The sequence below is a fragment of the Pleurodeles waltl genome, chromosome 6 (assembly GCF_031143425.1).
Source record: "Pleurodeles waltl isolate 20211129_DDA chromosome 6, aPleWal1.hap1.20221129, whole genome shotgun sequence".
Classification (NCBI taxonomy): Eukaryota; Metazoa; Chordata; class Amphibia; order Caudata; family Salamandridae; genus Pleurodeles; species Pleurodeles waltl.
The window spans coordinates 1,108,563,758-1,108,584,993 of NC_090445.1; the positions used below are offsets into that span (position 1 = coordinate 1,108,563,758).

The 21,236-nt window shown below is 42.1% G+C and overlaps 1 protein-coding gene across 1 annotated transcript in view; it reads left to right on the plus strand.

The window, feature by feature from the left end:
- Positions 1-21,236, plus strand: part of DNAJC11 (DnaJ heat shock protein family (Hsp40) member C11) — a 595,273-nt gene that overhangs the window by 374,785 nt on the left and 199,252 nt on the right. Inside the window, exon 5 of the mRNA XM_069240219.1 lies at positions 20,826-20,954. Coding sequence (XP_069096320.1) covers positions 20,826-20,954 — 129 coding nt within the window. The remainder of the gene's footprint in view (positions 1-20,825; positions 20,955-21,236) is intronic.

A 21,236-nucleotide genomic window follows, 5' to 3' on the forward strand; every position in this document is an offset into this window, starting at 1 on the left:
AGAACAGGGCATATCTGTCTAGGGACTGGTCACGCCATATGCCCAGGGTGAACAGCAGGGAGAAGGGGGTCGGTTAGTTCAATCGTACAACCTAGGACCTTTGAAAGCCACGTTATTCTCCTCCCAGAAGTTCCGGAGGTATGGACAATCCCATACAGTGTGCAGTAGGGTTCCTCTCCGTTGACAGCCTTCATGGAGCTCTCTGATTCGGCTTTCCCCATTTGGAACAGTCTTGAACCGATATAGTAGGCCCTGTGGAACAGTTTCAGTTGTATCTGATGAAAGGCAGCCCGAATGGCCGCTTCTCGGCCACCTCCAGTCACTCCCTTAGTCTCACTCCCACTTCTCCCTGAGACAGTCCAGTGGGGAAATGCCATTTTGTAGTATGGTCAAGTAGAGTCTGGACACTGTGTGACTGGTGAGGGGGGCCCCAACACTCTGTACTCCAGTGGAGATTCTTCTGTGGTTTCATGGGGGCTAAGGAGGCAACTCAGTTGTTGTTATCTTATTTATTTCCCCCAGGAGAGTTTGTCTTGCTCTTGTCCCCTCCATACATCCCACACCTTGGATATCCCTATCATGTCCCATTTGGTATAGCCATTTATCACCAATAGCCGACTCAGTCGATTAGAGGCCCATATGGGGGCAGATGGGCTCTGGCATCAATTTAGCCTTCCAACGCAGGGCGTTGTTGGCTTTTTTCCATGTCTCGAACGAGCCACTGGCCTATTGGTTGCCAACAGATACACACCTGCGCAGGTTGCAGTGGGACCCTGACTGGGAAAACTTAGTATTCTATATGCAAACAATATCCTACTTTGTCTAGCTGACCCAGATGGCTCGGTCCCGAGGGTATTAGAAATCCTAGAGGTGTTAGTCTCCTTTTCGTGGCTCTGCATTAACTGGAAAAAAATCATTCAGTTTCTGCTCTCTGGGATTCTGATGGATGCAGACTGGCAGTGATTCTTGACATGGTAACCCAGGGGTTCAAACAGCAGAGGAGAGAGAGGGCAACTAAGGAGAGAAGGAGTGTCATCTCAGCAATGCGTCTACAATGCGCTGGGCAGCCCGCCAGTCGACAAAGGTGTTGGCGCGTCTGTTCTTAATAAGTAAACTTACAAGGGGACACGAATAGGCCGATGAACCTTTTGACTGCGCTTAAAATGTTCCCACCATAAATCCAGTACATGCAGATCCATAATCAATGACAAACAATAACATTAGTAATCAGTAGGAGCCAGTAAATGTCACGCACCATGACCTTGCAGTCATGAATAACCACACCTTTATGTAAAAGTTAGAATATTTATTTCCCTGTATTAACATTGCTAATGTAACATAAGATAGTCCCAAAATCAAATTATAGACATACAGAAACAACACTGGCTGACCGAAAAAAACAAAAGAATCGCAATCTAATCAAAGCGTAAGCTACTATACATTCTAAGGTTACATTACAAATTAATAGCATGAATAACTGCGCAAACGATATCACATACATTTAGATTCAGCAAAGAAAAGACATCAAAGGTTACTCCATGTATTAATTTTCATTAGTGAGGATCCTAATTAACACCAGATTAGAATTAGCGTGTTGGGCTTCATGCAAAACAATTTAGTCAACACCAGTTTGGAAAAACATCTAACTACGGCACGGTTAGTACCTAGAAAGAAAATCAAATAGACATAACAAGCAATATCATAGTCAATATACCTATCCCCAGTTTGGATCAGCAAGCTGAGACCGTCTTCGTCATCAAGACATCAGTCTGGTCAGCAAGGCAGCAGGATTCAGCATAAGAGTTCAGAAAAGGCAAAGTCTTCTAAACATTACAATTAAGCATGTCTCCTCTCAAGACAGAAAATGGGCAAAATGGAGTGTCTTCTCTCTGTAAAATCCAGCTAAGTTAGATTACTTAACACTATTTTCCAAGTCCCTGTTGGTCAAGGGGGTCGCATGTTCCCACTTTGTTCAATAAAACTAAAACTTCAAGCCTACATTTCTACTAGTACACGGTTCCCATGTCGATGATTTGTGTCCTGTTCTCATTATCCGGCTCTTCAGGTAACAATATTGTTGCAGCTTATACTCCAGTCAGTGTCTTCATTTTACTCTTCTGGGAAAGTCAGTCTTACACCCATTGCAATTAAAATGTTGCATTAACAAGAACACCGTCTTCTAGCAAGCAGTTTTCATGAGAAAGACTTTTAACTCAGAGCGCATTAGGTCAGCACAGTGGAAAATCGCAATTTAACTCTCTAAGCAGACATTTTATTAAACGCCTAAGAAATACAGCTTGACATGAGGCCGGGCAACTAGACCAAGACCAGCTAAACTAGACCAGCTAAGGTTAGGACTACAATTAATAAAGAATAATACATAATGCATAACCCTCAGTGTGACATATTACTACAATAATCAAACATAAGCTCAACATTTCATATTAATAAGCCATTAACAAGTACACTTTATGAACAATGGTGGCCACTCACGTGGTCACACTTTCAAATGTGTGCATTATTTTTCTCAAGGTTAATACATTTTCTACGCAAATTCAACACTCAAAATACATGAATATTCATTAGTTATATCATCAAGACTTCTGCATAAGCAACAGTTGTGTCTGGTGACCCTATAAGGCATAAAGCCTGACTGGCCTTTAGGAGGCGATTTCACAAATAATTATGTCTCCATATTCAGGAAGGATATGGGGCGGTAAGCGCTGCAATCTATTCTGGGCTTCCCCTGTGAATGAGTATTGTTATAGCTCTATGGAGGTCTCTAGGCAAGGCCCCCTCCTGTACTTTGGTATACATTTACCAGAGCATGCCTATATGTGTGTTTTTGCACACTTAAAGAGCTCTGGTGGAAACCTGTTTGACCCTTTCTACTTGGGTGAGTGCCTTGGCTATCTCTCTGTTGGAGTGGTCCGCATCCAGGGATTCACACAAGTCTCCCCCTAACACAGGTAGCAGTCCACGAATTCCTGAAAGGTCCTGTGGTCTGCCCTCCAGCCTGGTAAATGGTCTCCAGGTGTGTTGCAAATGTTTTTCGTATGTCACCTGGAGTCATTGCCTGGGTCACCAGGCCCCTTTCAAATTTCTGCTATCTATTTATGGACCTCTTCTTTTCTGGCGAGCCATGCCAACAGTCTGCCTACCTTGTTTTCTACTTCATATAGCCTACCTTGTTTTGCATAATAGAGTGCCCATGCTTCTTGATTGATTAGGCTCCTCAGTTCCTCCCTCCCTGTCTGTCTGGCCCTCCATGGCCAGGGTGGCATCTGGTACATAGTCCTCCTTGCCTTAGCCTGTTGTGCCTCTAGAGCCGCCACCTCTTTATCCCTCTCTTCTCATTTGCCCGCGATGTGTGCAATAAGGGAGCCCCACAAAACAGCCTTGTATGTTTCCTATTGAATAACATCTGAGTCAGCTGTCCCTGAGTTGTCCCGAAAGTGTTGGGTCATGGTCTCTGTCACCAGTTTTCTGCTCTCCCAGGCGTTAGGTTCCAGGGGGTCCAATTACCATTTCCCCTTGCACTTAGTATGTCTGTGTGCTGAAGAATGGTCAAAAATTACCTGTGAGTGTATCTCTGTTGAAAACTTCCTAATTGATGTTTCAAAGTGAGGAAGTAGTCTAATGTATATGTGGACGCATTTGTTTGGAGTTATAGGTGTACTGGTGGGTCTCTGGATGTCTGCCATTCCCATAGTGTCCAAGAAGGTCTCCAGGCATGAGTCTCATGGTGGCCTCTCCCCTGATTCTGTCATTCTGTCCCATTCACTGTGATGCATTAAATTTAGGTCCCCCACCACTTCTGCTAGCCTTGCGCCTATACTTCCAGCCTTTTCGTCTGCAGACCCAGGAGAAAATACCAAATGGCCAGCATCGTGGCGCGCCCATTCCACTGAACACTCACCGCAGCTTGGAATCCCATCTTGTCTGTTCTCACCCTCCGGGGGAGTGATTGGCGAATGTGAATGCCCACTCCTCTTGATCCTGGCGAGTAGCCTGCATGTGCCAGTGAGGAGTACATGCAGTGGTGAAGAATTCTACAAGTGTTTCCTGTGAGACTTTTTCTCCTGAAGGAGAATAATATGATGATTCAGTCGTGTGAGGTACTTCCACATTACCCCGCTCTGCAGTTTGTATCCTGTCCAGTTTATGTTCCAAGATACCACCTTAAGGGTGAGACCTGGGTGCGTAAGGTAATATGTGGCGATTGTCCATTGTGTTGGGCCCGAGCCTGTATTTGGCCATCATGTAGGTGCCTCAATGTGCCTGTAACTGTCCGTCAACCTCCCCCGCCCTACCCCACCCAACGTCCTTGTGCTGTAGATTCAAAACTACCACCCCCAAAATGCCGAGGTACCTGTACCCCACCCCCTCCACCAACAGCATGAAAAACATTGTGGTTATGACTTATAAATCTGTGCTCAGGAAACAGTGCTAAGAGAGTGGTGGGGACGTGCTGGCCTGGTCCCATAATGTAATTACTCTTAGGGGGTTATTACAACTTTGGAGGAGGTGTTAATCCATCCCAAAAGTGACGGTAAAGTGACGGATATACCACCAGCCGTATTACGAGTCCATTATATCCTATGGAACTCGTAATACGGCTGGTGGTATATCCATCACATTTGGGACGGATTAACAACTCCTCCAAAGTTGTAATAACACCCATAGTGTCTTACCGGCCCACCATTTCTGAAGATTTTTTAAGGCCTCTCGGTGGTCTCCCATCAGCCCATCTGAGCAATCCCCAACTTCAGATAATTGTGTCCGCCGTCATCAGTGTAACTACCAGTCTATCTGTTTCTTCCAAGCCTTCTCTTGATCCTCCCGAGTCTCTGACATTCTCTTTGGAGTCCTTTGACAAGGCCTCCCATTCCCCAAGGTTCCCCAAGATCTACATTTTTCATATACATTACCACTTTGGCTCGTTTTGTCTCTCCCTAGGACCTCATCTGAGCCATTGCCAGCAGCCCCCCCACCGTCTCAGTTGTGATTTATGCTGCTTCCACTCACAGTGCTTAATTTGTCAATTAAAACATGCCGGTCCCCAAAGCCCTCCTCTTAAACATGTGGGTGCTGCAATTAAATGTGTGAACACGGAATACTAAGGCAGCCTAATCCTGAAGCCATCTCTGGCCTCTTCAATTCATTTAAATCCACTCCCTGCTCCTTAAGCTCACTCCTGCAGCTTTCTCCTTTAATTTGTTGTGACACTTTTTCGTTTGCTCGCAGTAAATGCTTGAGTCAGAAAAATAAGCGCCGGTCTAGAAACTTCACAGGTTCAGCAGTTAAAGCTCCAAGTTTGTCCCAATTTTGCTCTTAGTTTCATCACACTTAAGAAAATGTGCCTTGATAAGAACACTGGTCATCTATGGGTCAAGTTTCTTGTATAGAATATGAAGCAGATTAAGTGTATTCTCTCGTCTGTTCCATAATGTATCCATAACTCTGAAAATCCTTGACGTAAAAACATTGCAATAAATCTAAGTAGCACAATATTAACATCTATGTCAGTTGACAGTTCAGTTCAGTGACTTGAGTGGAACCATTTTGACTAGCCCTCTCAACATGTGGCACAACACAAAGATCAGTTTCCTCCACTTTGCTGTTAAATTCTCAAACAATAACTTTTGAATATTTATCTCTGCAGCCACCAACTCCTCACTGACAATTATTCCACTTACAGTAATTGGAAATTCAGTATTCACTGTAGCATCAACAATGTTTTGGCCAGTTAACACCTCCAAGTTCATCTTGTTTGGTGTTGATGACCAGAATTTATTAATTTACACAGGTATAGGTGTTGAATTTTTGATGCAGGCAAGGTCATTTGTTCCACTTGTAGACATTCATCTGACTCTCTCATATTCTTTGGCATATAGTTCAAGGTAACTGTCAAAGACAATGTGCAGTTCTTGCATGATGCGCACTCACTTTTGATATCTATAGAACAGTCTGAAGGACCTCTCCGAAGATTTGCATGGATGAAATCTTGATCATTCGCAGTTGTGACATATAGTGCACAAAAACAGCAGTTTTCAGTGAGGACACCTTTTAAAATAAAAATTCTTCAGGTGAAAGGGTTTTTGTTTTTTTTAGCTCTTGTACGAGTTTGTGCTTCACTGGTTTGGTTTCAGCATTTTTATCAAATAATGTGTTTCTTGGGAGAAGATCATGCACCAGAATGTCCTTGATAAATTCGCACCATTCTTTTGCTACATCCATCTCTCTCTATGTGCTTGCAAAAGTTTTTTTTTTTTTTTTTTTTTTTTTGTAACCTGTTTTGTAGTGGCCGGATGGACGAAACTCTTACTATGGCAATTAAAGTGTGTAAGTTTAACTTTAGTGACTATTTCAAACAGCTTTTTCTCTTTCAGTACAAATCTCTCCTGCTTCAGTTCTTCGTATATTTTTGATCCATGTTTCCGGACATCTAGTAGATGTGTCTTTGTATCGTTATCCACATATTTTTTTTTTATCACAAAGTTGTATAGTCGCACAGGCTCAGTCATTTCAAAGGGGTTTCCATGCTACTGCATGAAGTAAAGAAGGCTGTTAACATGTATATTAAAATGTTCCCCTTTCTTTCCCACAAGTTTGTGGTGAGGAACAGTTTCACGATATTCCATTAATTTTGAATTTGTCATCTCTCTGAAAACATTGCAAATAGAAAGGACTTCATGATAAACTAGCTGCCTGCCATTGAGCAACATATTCACTTTTATGTGTCTGACCAACAATTCCCTTGGAGCTTTTCTGTGACCTCTGGATCATCAGTTACAGTTTCATATCTGAAGCCACACTATTGAACCGTCCCTCTGTCTTTTGCCACAAAATGTCTTTGGATGAATTTTCTGTAGACGTATGTTTTTTCCACCTCTAGTTTCTTAGCTCTTTCCAAATACCAGGACCCATATCTCAGTTAGTTTATGCAATCGAATTTGTGACACAGATGTTATTATTGTGATACTTAGATTTGTTTCAGTGTTCCTAAGCCAAGGATTGTCAGTTATGGGTACATTATGGAACAGGCGAGAAAAGACACTTAATGCTGCTTCATATTCTATACACAAAACTTGACCCAGAGATACCCGTTGTTCTTATCAAGGATACATATTCTTACGGGTAATGACACTATGAGCAAAATTGGTAAAAATGCTTGGAGCTTTACCTGCTGAACTTGTGAAGTTCCTAAAAGGATTTGCTGAGACAGACTAAAAATGTGACTTTAAAGACACATAAAAATACCTTGTGCGTGTGTGGAAAACAAGTTCTGATTGTCACACATTTGACGATCTTTGGTTCAGTGAGTCCACGAGATCAGTCCCGCTAAGTGATCTTCCACCATCATCATATTCTGTGTGTGGACACATTAAAAGAGCGTTCTACTTGATCAGAAGATGTGTAAATGTTTTGTGGATCATGCATATGTAGAGAAAGATCAGTGTGAATTTGGTTGGGAATTTATTGATGGGGTGCAAAAAACCTATGAAATTGATAAAGCCTCTACCCACAGAACTTACACTTACACGTACATGTACTTGTGAAACCTGTGCTACAAAATGATGTCCCTGTTCATATGCTCTTCTCAAATGTTCAACATTCTGCAAATGTACCACGAGCAATTGCCGAAACAAAGTGAACTATAAAAATGTGTCTAAAACAGGAGTGATAAACATAATTTTTTCATATTCAGATCATAAACATTGTTTTGTGTTTACATAAAATGATTAAAAAACGTAATTTGTTTCATTGCTATATATGTCTCTTCTTCCTCTATTATAGCTGCCATTTTGGAGAATGGCGGAAGGGTTGCTCTGAGATGTTTTTCTTTCTCTATAAGTCTACATGACCCCCAAAACATATGTTTTGACCCCAAAATGAAGTATATAGGTCTCATGGTTCTGGAAATATTACATCATACGCTTCCGCCATAAAAAAAAAAGTCCAGATAAAATCAGCCCAGATCAGCAATGTCTACCAAAGCTAACTTACTTCTTAAATGATACAAAAACACAACTCAAAAATGAAAATCTCTGGACAACTGTTTTTTGCGGAGGTATATTAAGGGGCAATGACTACACCTTTTCTTCCTTTGCCTCCTTCTGAAACCCTCTGCTCTCGCCTCACCTGCTGCTTGTCAAGCTTGAGAAGTGCGTAACAGTACTAGTCTGTTAGACCATCATCATGAGTAGACTGAGATGCAGAGTGAGAAGGGGATTGCTTCTACTTTCTTCTGTGCCAAACCGTGTTCTTCAGCGCATACAGCAGCAGGTTCACCACCAGTTCACTTCTCTTGTACATGTGCCCAAGCCCTTGGCACTGCCTCACTGTAGTGGGAATTCATTCAGCAGGCTGAGAAACACACTGAATTTCCCATCCCTAAATGCTTATATCCACATCTTCTTTGTGCCTAGATGGTTTTGAGTTTTCATTTGAAAATGTCAACTTGTTTATTATATTTTTGTTTATGTGGATTTTGCGAACTTTGAGGTAAAGTACTTTGTTAGAGGTGAAAGAACTATCATGTATTTAAAGGTCTTATTGAGAGGTAGCCCATTAGCCTTGGCTAAAATGAGGCATTAAATGGAAATGGGTGGTATCATTCCTCAGCATGGTCCCTGAGGGATATTCACAAATAGTAAAAAGGATAAAGCAGATAAAATGTGAATTCCAATCTTACTTTTTCTTGATCTAAATGTACACGACCTTTGTGAAGTCCTTACCTTTTTCTTTTACGTTCAGGATTTTTTTCATTAAACAATGTTTTGAAAGAACATGTTAGGAATGCCCTCAAGTTGTTGAGAAGCAGGGATTTTCTTCATTGGGAAAACAGCTTTACAGAACACTGAAATATACTGAATTTTGAGGTGATGGGCTGAACATCAGCTTGAGCCATTACTGTGTACAAAATCCTCTCTCTTCACATTAAATGGATTATGAAGGTGCCATTCTCGTCCAGGGATACAAAGCCATGGAGGTATCAGTCCCTAAATACCTGTTGTCAGTATGGTGGCACCCTTCCGGAGAAAGCCAAGAACATCCTCCGCCGGGCTTCAAGTAAACTGAAAAAATGTAAGGGAAGTTACATGGGTAGAAACTTCACATAGGTAAGAATACGGTGGAGCCACGAGGTCTCTCTTGAAGTCAGTCAAAAGATAGGCCGCCAAAACGAAGGTAGTTTGTGGCATGTTTCCTTTTATCACCAAAAATTGTTAATTCTTGATAGATGGCAAAACAATTTTATTTTAGTGTAGAGCGGAGTACCAGTGCAGTACTTGAGATATTAAGACATAAGACTTAAGATACTTACCTTGATTAGTGGTTTTACAAATACCTTCCTCCTTGTATCGAAGCACTCGGAAGACATGGTGATCAATAATTGCATGTATAGTACCCTGGGAGAAGAAGAGTGAATGGAACTGGGGGAGGGAGGGCTACTTGCAGATTGTTACAGGTTAAAAGGACTTGGTCTCAGCGAAGGGCAGAATTACAAAGTACTGTTTCTCTCCTGATTTCTTGTGCGGTTACCGACGCACCTTAAAAGTCAGCGTGCAAATGTGAAATCTCTAAATAATAATGACTCGAAATTGGGACATTCATCGTCTCAATGCGCCTGCCAGCCTGAAACCGCACATAGTAACGCAGAGGTACAAGAAGTGCCTGCTGTGAATATCAGCCTCGTTATGGTATCCCATAAATAACCCGCCCAATCAGTGGAAGTGCACTACATGGAGTCATTTAGGTGTAACATTCATCGTCATAAAATCCAATGGGAGAAGGAAGGAGAGACTGGTAACCTTTTCATCTTGTGTAAATGGCAGGAGTGTTCATAAAAGCAAGACATAGCAACGTGTCTGCGATTGCTGTTGTATCTCTTTTAGGCTCCAGCTGTCTCTGCTTGTGCACTTTTTCGTACACTGTTTTCATCCTTACAAATGGAACAAAGTACCCGCTGCCATAAATTACAAGGATGTTGCAGGTCACCAATGATTTCTATTACCGTGTAGAGGAAGAAGGCTGATGGTCAAATTACTTTAAAAGGCCATGGAACCCTGAGGCGGCTTGGCAGTATCAATATAATGTATTGGGAGAGGGGTGTATTTTATTCCTTATCATATATGGTCACATACTATTCCCTCAAACCACTAAAATGATTCCTCTCTCACATGAAAGAGATAGTGTAGTTGCAGACATTAAGAATACAAGCAAAATCGAGTGCAACTATTAAACATGTCAAAAGCAGTTAGTAAATTGCTGCTAAAAAAATATATATTGGAATCAGTTTAACGCATGTCAGATTTAAAAATAAGGCTCACAATGTGTAAATGCAGAGATATTTTGTTTTACTTTAATGATACATCCAGGTCGAATTTGTGCTCTATAAAACAGCAAAATGAATAAATGTGTTCTCGTAAAGGTCTTGTTTCTGGTCATCACTGTTACTTTGAGAAACAAAGTTTAGAAGAATGAGAAATCAGTTTTCACTGCTCTGTTTAAAATGTAGCGGTAATTGTGCTCTGTGGCTTGCGGTTCTCATTGGCTCCTGCTCAGGCAAAAGGCGTGACTTAACAATGCGACTGTAATAACGTAATACAGTCAGCCAGCTGCATTATTTCTTTGTTACATGTGAGCAGAGATGTAACAAGCACCTGGAATCATCAAATTAAAGGCAGAGTTAAAAGAGTAGAGGGATCCCATGTACTATATTTCACTACTGGTTTTATAGCAAACAGCAAGCTGGCAACGGAGGTCGGGCGGAAGGTGATGGGGAAGCAAGCTGACAACAGAGGATTGTGGGAAGTGATGGGAGATCTGTGAAGGGTAGGTGGGAGCGACTTGGGACGCAACTGAAAACGGAGTACAGGGTAGGGCAACAAGCTAACAAAGGAAGGTGGGCGGGAGGGGCTGAGAAAACAAGCTGACAATGCATTTCCACAACCAAAAGTTCTATATGTGAAACTCTTCACATATTTTGTGAGTGTCCCCACCCTTTCATTCACATCTTGCAGTAAAACACTCATTGGCGGTGCAAATTGTTGTGTCTACTTAACGCAGTACACTTACACATACAACGCAAGTACAACGGATAGCTAAAAGGGTTAATGAGGCGAGTTAGAGGATTGGTGTATGCTCTCTGTAAACAGACATACATATACAAGAAGTAAACATGCTAAATCCCTTATGAGATTATAATTCACCTACTCATGTGGGATGTTGAACCCTGGCCCATGAAGCTGGGATGCTTCAGCAGTAGGCGCCGCATCTAGCGCTGGGGGTTACCAAGAGTACTGCTATTCACTGGCGTTACAGGTTTCTATGTGTTCCTTATCATGGGTGAGATTGTGTCCCTTATGCCCACACTTATATTTTTCTATTTCATAAAATTGTTAGATCTGTATTAAAAATGTATGGGTGATCTAAGAATGTTTTTTACTGGCATCTCCCTACCAGAAGATTTAAAACGGAGGATGACACATTCCGTGTATTCTTTGTTTTTTCATAAGATGGGTGAATAGCAGTGGAGCCATCTCTTCTTTATAGAACAGGTACCCTTTAGGCTGAACAGTGCAACCTTCCCTCCTTCGAAGCAGCAATGCAAGCATTTTCCATCACAGCACATACGCACCTTGGGCAGCAACAGTGCATACTTTGCTCCCACACAGAAGAGGTACAGCATAACAGTAGGAAAGCAAGCTTCTCTCTCTAACAGAAGACAGCACGTGCAATCTTCCCTACAGGACAGATTGATCTGGGTACACTAGTGCAATATATTATCGTACACAGATCATGCAAACCTTAGGCTTGGTTAATCTGTAGGCTACAAACATCCCTGGACTGGGGTCTAAGGGCCATATGTACGAAAGCTTTTTCCCATAGACACAGAATGGGTAAAATTCTTTCGTACATCTGGGTCTTAGCTCGCTGGAGCAGTGAGAGGATTCTGAGTTCTGACACTATTCTCACTTGGGTAATATTCTGTGTCAGCATCCTGAAGGCCCTGCTGTTGTCACTCAGAGGCCTGGTGCTCGTGTTTATTCTTTGATTGTCCACGTATTGAAAAGTAGCCATTACCTAGTAGGTTAAGTTCTGTTTGAAGTAGCCCTTCCACAGTCCAAGGTACTATGCTCCAGACGGGGACATGTGCCACTTCTTTAAAATGTTTTGAATGTGTGATCTCACCATACCGTGTACATTCCCAGCCTTAGTGATGCTTCTGTTCAAAATATTGATTTATAAATATAATAAAAGTTCTTTATAGAGCGGTACCTTCTGCCTAGGCTCTTGCATTTACTGACAACTGAAGAGAGCGAACGTAAAGTGGAGGCGAGCCTTGCTTGTTCTTCTCACCAACCGGGCCTCAACTTAAGGGACAGCAGCAAGGCAGAGAAGGTGGTCTACAGGGAGGTGCACACACAGCTATCCCTTTGAAGAGATGCAGTAGACACTCTACTGACACCGGAAAACAGAGCAAGCTCCTTGGACATGTTCAAACCCTCCCTTAGAAAATGTTCTACTGACCGAGGACAGAAGTTCTTTAAAATTCCTGGGCGATTTTCCACTTTTCGAAAGTGCACTTAGCATTTCCACATCAGGTAAAAGCTGTACATTCCCAGAGAATCCATCCGTTTTCTCTTCAGCCTGTTTTATTTCAATGCACCAAGAAATTATATATTTATTTTATGTACTGGATGGGTACCCGTTTTTTGATGATTTTAGTTAGGCTTCTGGTGTCTACCTTTGCTTTATATTGCATGATTTTCTTTAAAAACATAACATTATCTTGGTTCTGTGCTGCAATTAAATTCAACATTCTTTTGGGCATTGCAATGCCCCATTACTTATAGCATAGCTCTAAAATATTCCACAATGCTCGATATTTCCAAACTTCACACACAGCATGTGAACAAAGAACAGTTCCTTGAACATTTTAGTGTAGACAATGGATGGCTCGATAAGTTGGGAAGATGGGAGGCTGTATGATAGACAGTGGGGATGAGTGAAGCGGGTGTAGATAGATGGAGTAAACAGTGTGAGGATTAATGAAGAGGGTGTAGATGCATGGACCGCCGGATACTGTTCGGGAGGAATTAAGAGGGAGTAGATAAATGGGTAGAGTATGGGGGTGAATATAGGTGTAGCTTGAGGACGGTTGCACAGTGTCTGAATTACTTTGATGGATTGATATTGGGGATGAAGAAAGTAGGTGTAGACAGTTAAGTGGCTGAATGAAAGGATGCACAGGGTGTGGGTGTGTGTAAATGGGTAGATAGGCGAGTGGGTGAATCTGGATGTTTGGGAAGATGGCTATTTTTAAACACATGGATGGATGGTCAAATTGGTTCATGGATGGATGAATGAATGGCTCATTGTGGGTGTCTGGGTGAATTGATGGATCGACGTGTGTTTGTTAGAATTTATTTATAGATATGAACATTTACTTGATGGATATTCGCATTCTGAACAATGTAGTGTTTACCTCTCTGCTGAGCGTCAATATTGCATAAGCTGCAGCTTGCTGTTTTGCCAGAGGTAAAGGGGTTGTGGTATAGGCATGTATCTAAAGAAGCTACTGCTACTGCTTTCTCTATGAGAAACGCTAGTAGTTTGATACACTTTGAGGCCTTCAAAAACTCACTGTGCTCTGTAGGCTTCTCTTGGTTTAATCAAAGGGAGCATCTGAAAAGCTGTGCATCCTTTTATGCTTGGGGCCACTGGAATCACACTTCAGGGGAGGAACAAGTTATTGAGCTGGGCCGAGTAAATAATGAAGGAAAAGATGCAAATTATAAAACGTAGTGCGGCACATCTTGTGACAGTATTACTGGATTATTTTGTCATTTGTACTCATACTACTGTCTGTGCAAAACCTTAAGCACATTAGTACCAGTTTAACACCCAAATACTGTAATAAGCAACAGGACTATGACTAGTCATCCTTTGAAAAAAGCCTTTCATGTTTGTGGCAACATGTGTAACTTTGTTTTTCGCAACTTTTGATCCATTTGAGTCAAAACCTGCGGATTTTCCAGCCAATGAAGGTTTAGGTGGCAAATTCGACAAATCCATACTTCTGAGGAAACTGCCGAGTGGGCCTAGTTATACCATGCTAGCCACATCATTATAGGGATTATCTACATAGTGCTTCACGAGCCGCGTTGACAACTTCCCTTCTCTGTAAAGGGCTCCGGGCCTCTGCTCAGCAGCCTTCCCAGTTGCACCTGATAAAAATGTAGACTTTTGTTAAGACCCTGTCAGAATTTTAAGGCCAGAGGACGTTTTTAAAAATCTCAAATCATCAAAGAGCATGTGAAGACTACCACAGACTACACAGTAATAAAAATATTACCTTTTGAACTGGCTGCCAGAATTCTATTCTGGCAACCATTCAAGCTCCCTTGAATGTCTTACTGAGGTGGGGTGGCCACCTGTTCACTAATTACATTGACTGCATGTAAATTGAGTCTAATGTCCACTATTTCATGGTCATAGTGCACTGTGCTTTGTATGTTGTTAAATTATGCCATTTGCTCGAGTATATTACTCAGTGGGTGATATGGCAGTGCATAGTTCTGAGGGTGATGGTGCACTGTGCCTCAGGTTATAACATATTGTGCTGTGGGTGGTGTGGCATTGTTCTGTGAGTGACTGCCCCGTGCTATATGTGGTGGTGAACTATGCTGTTGGTGGAGATACACTGTGCAAAGGCTAATGGTAAAAAGCCCAGAGCAGTGGTCCCCAACCTTTTGAGTTCTGTGGACCCCCACTTAATCAATATTGGAACCCCGGGAACCCCACTGAATGATTATTGGAATCCGGGGACCCCCACTGGGTCATTACTGAAAGCTGTGGACCTAATCTGTTAAAATTATTATATTTTCTAAGGAGTCGCAGAGGCTTCACGGACCCCTAGGGGTCCCCGGACCACAGTTTGGAAGCCACTTTCCCATAGCGTATGATGATGCACTGTTTGAACATCTCTCGCATGATGATCAAGGATTGTATGTGTAGGATTTTTCCCAGTGTTGTCTATGCTCCTTTTATATCTGTCAAACATGTGTTTAGGTTTAATGGTGTAATTGTTATTTCTTTGTGAACATAGTCCATTTGACTCCTACACAAAGGGATTTTGTACATTGGCAGACACTATATTCTTCTAGTATGCTGTAACCACTTACTCAACATTTCTTTCTATTGCTGCCTCTGATCTGTTATTACACAGGAGCTGGAAATCCACGTTTGTGTATAGAGCACTGCTTCTAGTACTGTTTATCGGCATAAAAGGGGAGAACTTCCCCTATGTTGGATGTCAATTTTCTTCCAATATTTACAAGTTTTTAGTCTGTAAATAAGTCCAATTACATATGATGCTCAATATTTCTTATGTCTGCAATATATTTACTAACTGTTATACTATTGCTTGGCTTATAGAGATATGTCCGTAAAACTGACCTTTTGTCCTGAACCTTTGTCCAGAATTTTGACCCTCTGTCCTGAATGTTTACAATTCGTTCCCAGAATTTGCTTCCTTGGCAGGTGGTCACCCAAGACTATTGTGATTTCATTGCTGCTCTTTTGTACATTGTGGATAGCTAAATATAGGTGTGCGAAGAATATAACGTAGATGCTTCTGATATTGTGTCTCAATGCTGGTAACTCTTACCAATGCCGGCGCTCAGGCATTTTATCTTTTTGAATTGAAAGGGCCTTAGTGTTGAACTTGCCACATGCAGCACAAAGACAGCAGCCCTCACACCAAAAGTGTCATGAGACAAAGTGAACAGTCGGAAGGAATACATATGGTGGTCTGTGGGATATCCCTCTCCTTGGTCGGCCATACTTGGAGGCAGAGTCAAAGGGAAGAACGGAGAAGGAGACTAAAAGAGAGAGGAAAGATTACCAGAGGAAAGAAGAGCGGGGAGAAGTGAAAGAGAAATACGTAGGGTAGGCAAGCAGGGTAAGGAAAGTTGAATAAGTAATAGGAACATCAAGGGTCGTGAGAAATGGATGTTGGCATGAGAAGGGGTGAGGCAGGGAGTGTGGGAGAGGAAAGACAAAGGATGGGAGTGGACAAAAACATGGCAGGTTAAATGCAAGAAACAAAATAGTCAGAGTCAGGAGAGAGGACAAGCGTTAGCAAAGCCAATAGGTCTCGATTGTGCAAGAGCTATTGGCTTTGCCAATGTGTTTTAACCATGTTGTACACCAGCGAGACTGCTATTTACCTTGGCTAAACATTAGTGGCATAGAGGAGAGAGTCGTGGATTGTGGTAGAGTGGAATGGCGAAGAGTGGCGTAGAGGGTTGTAGAGTCGGAGCGGCAGAGAGTGTCGTGTATAGGAATGGCATAGTGTGAAGTCATATAGAGTGGCATACACAGGAGTGCCATAGCGTAGAATGGACTGGTGTAGAATGCATTAGTGTAGAGTGTTGCAGAGTATAGTGGTGTAGAGTGCAGTGGTATTGAGTGCAGTGCCATTGAATTCAGCACCATACATTGCAGCGTTGTAGAATACAGTGGCGTAGATTAGAGTGGTGCATAGTAAAGTGGAGCGGTTTAATGTAGAGTGACACAGAGTGGAGCGGTGTAGATTTGAGTGATGCAGAGGGCAGTGGTGCAGAGTAGAGTCAAGTGGCATAGAATGCAAAGAGTTGATTGGCATAGAGCGCCGAGGTGTAGAGTGGTGTAAAGTGGCATGGAGTGGTGCACAGTAGAGTATAGTGCCATAGAGTGCAGTGATTTAGAGTTGGAGAAGTACAGAGTACAGTGGAGTAGAGTGCAGTGTTGCAGAGTAGAGTGTCAGAATGCAGTGGTGAACAATGGAGTATTGTAGAGTTAGGTGATGCAAAGTAGGGTACAGTGGTGCAGAGTGCAGTTGTGTAGCATGCATTGACATAGAGTGTAGTGTTAAGAATAGAGTGGCATAGAGTGCAGGGGTACAGACTGAAGTGGCACAGAGTTGATTAGAGTGGTGTAGAGTGCAGTAGCCTATAGTAGATTGTTTCAAAATAGAATGAAGTTGAGTGGAGTGGTGCAGGGTGGAGGGCTGTTGCATAGAGTGGCATAGAGTGTAATGGCAATGAGTAAAGTGTGATGAGTGCAGTGTCATAGAGTGCAATGGTGCAGAGTAGATTAAAGTGGCATACAGTGGATTGGCGTTGAGTGCAGGGGCATAGAGTAGAGTACAGGAGCATAGAGTTGAGTGTTACAGAGTAAAGTGCAGTGGTGTCGAGTGTATAGGCATAGAGTGCAATGGTGTAGAGTGCAATGGTGTAGAGTGCATTGTTGCAGAGTGGCATAGAGTGGAGGTTTGCTGAGTAGATTGGTGCGACCTAGACTGGAGTGGTTTAGGATGCAGTAGCGAGCAGTGCAGTGGTGTAGGGTAGAGTGGCAATGAGTGCATTGGCCTAGACTAGAGTAGAGAGTCGAAGCGTGAAGTGACGTAGAATGGAGGGGTGCAAAGTGCAGTGGCTTGGAGTGGTGTAAAGTGGAGTTGTGCGAAGTAGAGTGCAGTAGTGTGGAGTGACGTACAATGCAGTATTCATGTGTGCTAGCATACTGCCATTACAAACAACACATTTTCAATTGAAATGACCATTACATTGCACAGACTTACAGTTTTACTAATAAAACTATATAGTACCAAGACGAAACTGTGTGGAAATTGCATCACCTAAAGTAATGATTTGCTTTGATAATGTTAAAGTATTTGTTTCCACCACACTTAAGAAATAACACAAAATGTGCTCATTTGAGTTCATAATTCTGATACATTCTGAAGTACTTACACAATTCATTTAAATGTTGTTGTGTGCTAGAAGAAAACTATTTCCTGCCCCAGTATCCAGCAAGATTGTCACATAAATCCTCTCACTTTGAAGTCAGAGAAAGAAAAGTAAACAAGCCCCCCAGAAGACAGCGCCTGACATTTGACTTCAGAATTTGAATGCACTGCAAATATGACAAGATATGAACAAGATTTTCGGCCTTTTTACAGATAAGGAGCACTCAAAAGGATACTGTAAATATGGTTTGGGCATGGAAAGGTACAAATTAGCTTTGCAGCCTAAAACAAATAAAAACAGCAAATGGAAAGCAAGAAAATGTGAGTTACAAACCACAGAACCAATGGTAAGTAACAGTCAGAATGCATTTCTATATCAGCTTTCTGAATGTCCCCCAGGATGTCTTTAGCAAACTAGACAAATGTCCTGTCTGGTAGGTTGCGACCTAAAAATGACATGTGGGGCACCCATTGAAAATGCAGATGAGATAGGGATAAAAAGAAAGAGGAAACAAAAATATTTGACCATAGACCAACAGAGGTGAAAGATTAGAGCTAGTAATGCAGGCATGTTCTTTATCTAAGGAGTGTGCTTATGTTGCACAGTACAGCAGACATGTGAGTAATACTATTGTTTTGCATGGTCCATGTTCCTTTCTAACATGATGACTGTGACTTGAGCAACAATAATAATGTGTACACATATTCTGTTGTTAAACAGTATTCATATGTCATTGTTAAACGATTGGATCGTATTCTATGATATAATTGTGCACCTATTTTTAGGAGTGTGATGGTCTTTGTTTTGGCGTTATTATTTGTTATGTCTGTACATATATTATATTTATATATAGTGCAAAGCTAAACAAAAGTCAGCAGATCACTGTACAGGGTCAAAGACAAGCATAATAGATAAATATTAAAGTACACCACAAAGCAGGCATTTGCAATGCAGTGGATCTCGCTTTTGCTGGGGTTAGAGCTATTAGCATTGTAAATTCCTAACTAGACTTTTCTTGCCACATAAATTGAAAACATGAAGTAAAACAGTTGACTTAAGCGAGCCAATTCAAAGCGCCATGGCCGCCATGAGCATGAGCGCGAAGGAGAGACACAAAAGGAAAAGGAAGTGCGCTCGCAGTCAAACATATCGGCAATCGTGCAATTATCCATGTAACTGGGTAGATGGCCTAATCGGTAACAAAATCGTCCCAAGGAGGGGCAAACGTAAAGCATTTACCGGTGATAACAAGGGACTTTTTAAAGGTAAGCCCATGAACGAGTGATAGTGATCGGCGTGTGGTGGGCGTGGTTAAAAGCCCACAGATAGATTACAACATGTCAGAGTGCTTGCGTGATAAACCTAAAAACAATATGCTTCTGCTGAGTGTAGGCACTACCTGAACACAGAGAAGGGGTTGGGGAGGGAGACCCATTGCCTGGCTTTGAAAGTAGCCTCTGCACTGCAGCCGACCCTGCTTTTTAGGGTTGAGCCTGCGTATCGCAGCGAGACGCTTTAGTTATTAGAAAAGGGCTCGGAGCCCTGTCAACATCATGTCAGTGTTAACCATTGGTTCGTGTGCTTGACTATTAAAATCTGCTTGCTTTCATTAGTCGAAGGCATGCTCACGTCATGCCTTTTCCGGTGACTAGCCCTCCTCGACTGCAGCGACCAAGTACAGAAAACTTGCGAGGCTGGCTGTTTTCTGTCCGGCTCGTGGACTACTTTTTCTCTAATTTACTAGCGCGATATCGCTTGGCAGAAGTCGAGCGCTTTACACAGTTAATTTAACTTTTTCGGTTACGTACATAAAAGCACTTTTGCAAATAGATGAAAAGTCGGGTTAGGAGTTTACAACGTGATCAGCTCTAACATGAGCAAACGTGAGACCAGTTGCATTGCAAATGCTTGTTTTTATCTGTCACTCACCAGTGCAAGCGTGTCCAGATCATTGCTGATAGTCTGACATGAACTCTTGCAGTTACTTTGATAGTGTTTGTTCTGCTGCTAATAGGCCGGTGCCCTATAGGTTGATTTGTGACGGCAGGCACAAGCATTTGAGTTTTTGTTAGAGAAAATGTGGGGCTGTGAGATTACATCATTTGGCGGATTTTTAAATTAGCAGAGATTGCTCAGCCCCTGAACAGTAGAAAGAAGGAGCAGACATTCGCTTAGGCTAGAGTACAGTCGCGTGAACAGCCTTATATCAAAGGTTTGTTTGCATTGTGAACAGTGGCTGATTCTTTTAGAGAAATAACGTGCTCTCTTCATCGTGGTGTTTTAAGTGCAGGATGGTTGAGTTCATGGAGAGAATGTGACGGTGTATATAGGGCATTTGCAAAAAGAAATAGAAATGACTGAGATTACTCAGAACTAATATTGTTCTGTTAGTGTTCTGAATATGAAGACATTTGAGGACAGTAAGTGATATTTGCAATCCTGTTTTAGAACCCGGTTATTATCGCCTAATAGAGCAGGACATAACCCGCTACGTGATTGGAGTTGTAAGTTTGGTAAACTCGAAGGACTCGGTGTTGTCTGTGTCTTCTAAGTAGGCAGGTGGCACCATAACGGACTAGTTAGTTGCCAGAATCGCAAAAGATCAAATAGAGACCCAGTAAAATGTGAAATTGTTCTTGCATTTGTGTTATTCCATCAGGGAAGGCTCCAGCGCCCGAGCGGTGTAAGAATGCTTCAGTTAATCTTGAAAAACTGAAAATGTAAATCTTAAAATATCCCTCTTGAGGTAGAGCACATATATGTATCTTGATATGAGAGAGAGAGAGAGAGAGCGACAGTGTGTGCTACATGTCTGTATGTTTGCACTTGCAGACAACTTAATCCTACATGCCTTAAAATAAGTGTCCCCTTTGGGAAACATTGGAAGCTGTTTGTCCACTGTCGAGCACCACACAATATGTGAAAGTTATGTAATCTCTTCAGAGGAGCTGCAGCTAATTATTTCTTTTCCTGTGTTCATCGTGGGTTATTCAGACATCTAACTTTCTGCTTTTCTGGTTTCAGGGGACCATTAGTGTGGGCGTGGATGCCACCGAACTGTTTGACCGATACGATGAAGACTTTGAAGACGTGCCCGGGGGCACCTTCCCACACATTGAAATCAACCGTATGCACATCGCACAGTCAATTGAGGTACAGTGTTTGCCGCCGGTTTCCCATCGTGCCTCGCGATGGCTCAAAATTAGCAACGCAAAGCAGCGCGGCGTAACTTCAAAATTAAGTGCCGCTCAAGTTTTATTTATTCCCTCATCTTTATGTATGGAGGGATACAATTACCAACTTTTTAAAAGATTAATTTCCACCTGGGAATGTTTGTGCAGTAGCTCATACATTTTGAGAGAAAAACACATCTGCCTTTTGGCTTCTCTGTCAGGGAATCTAAATCTTCGCCGCAAGTTAGTCATGATCCACAAT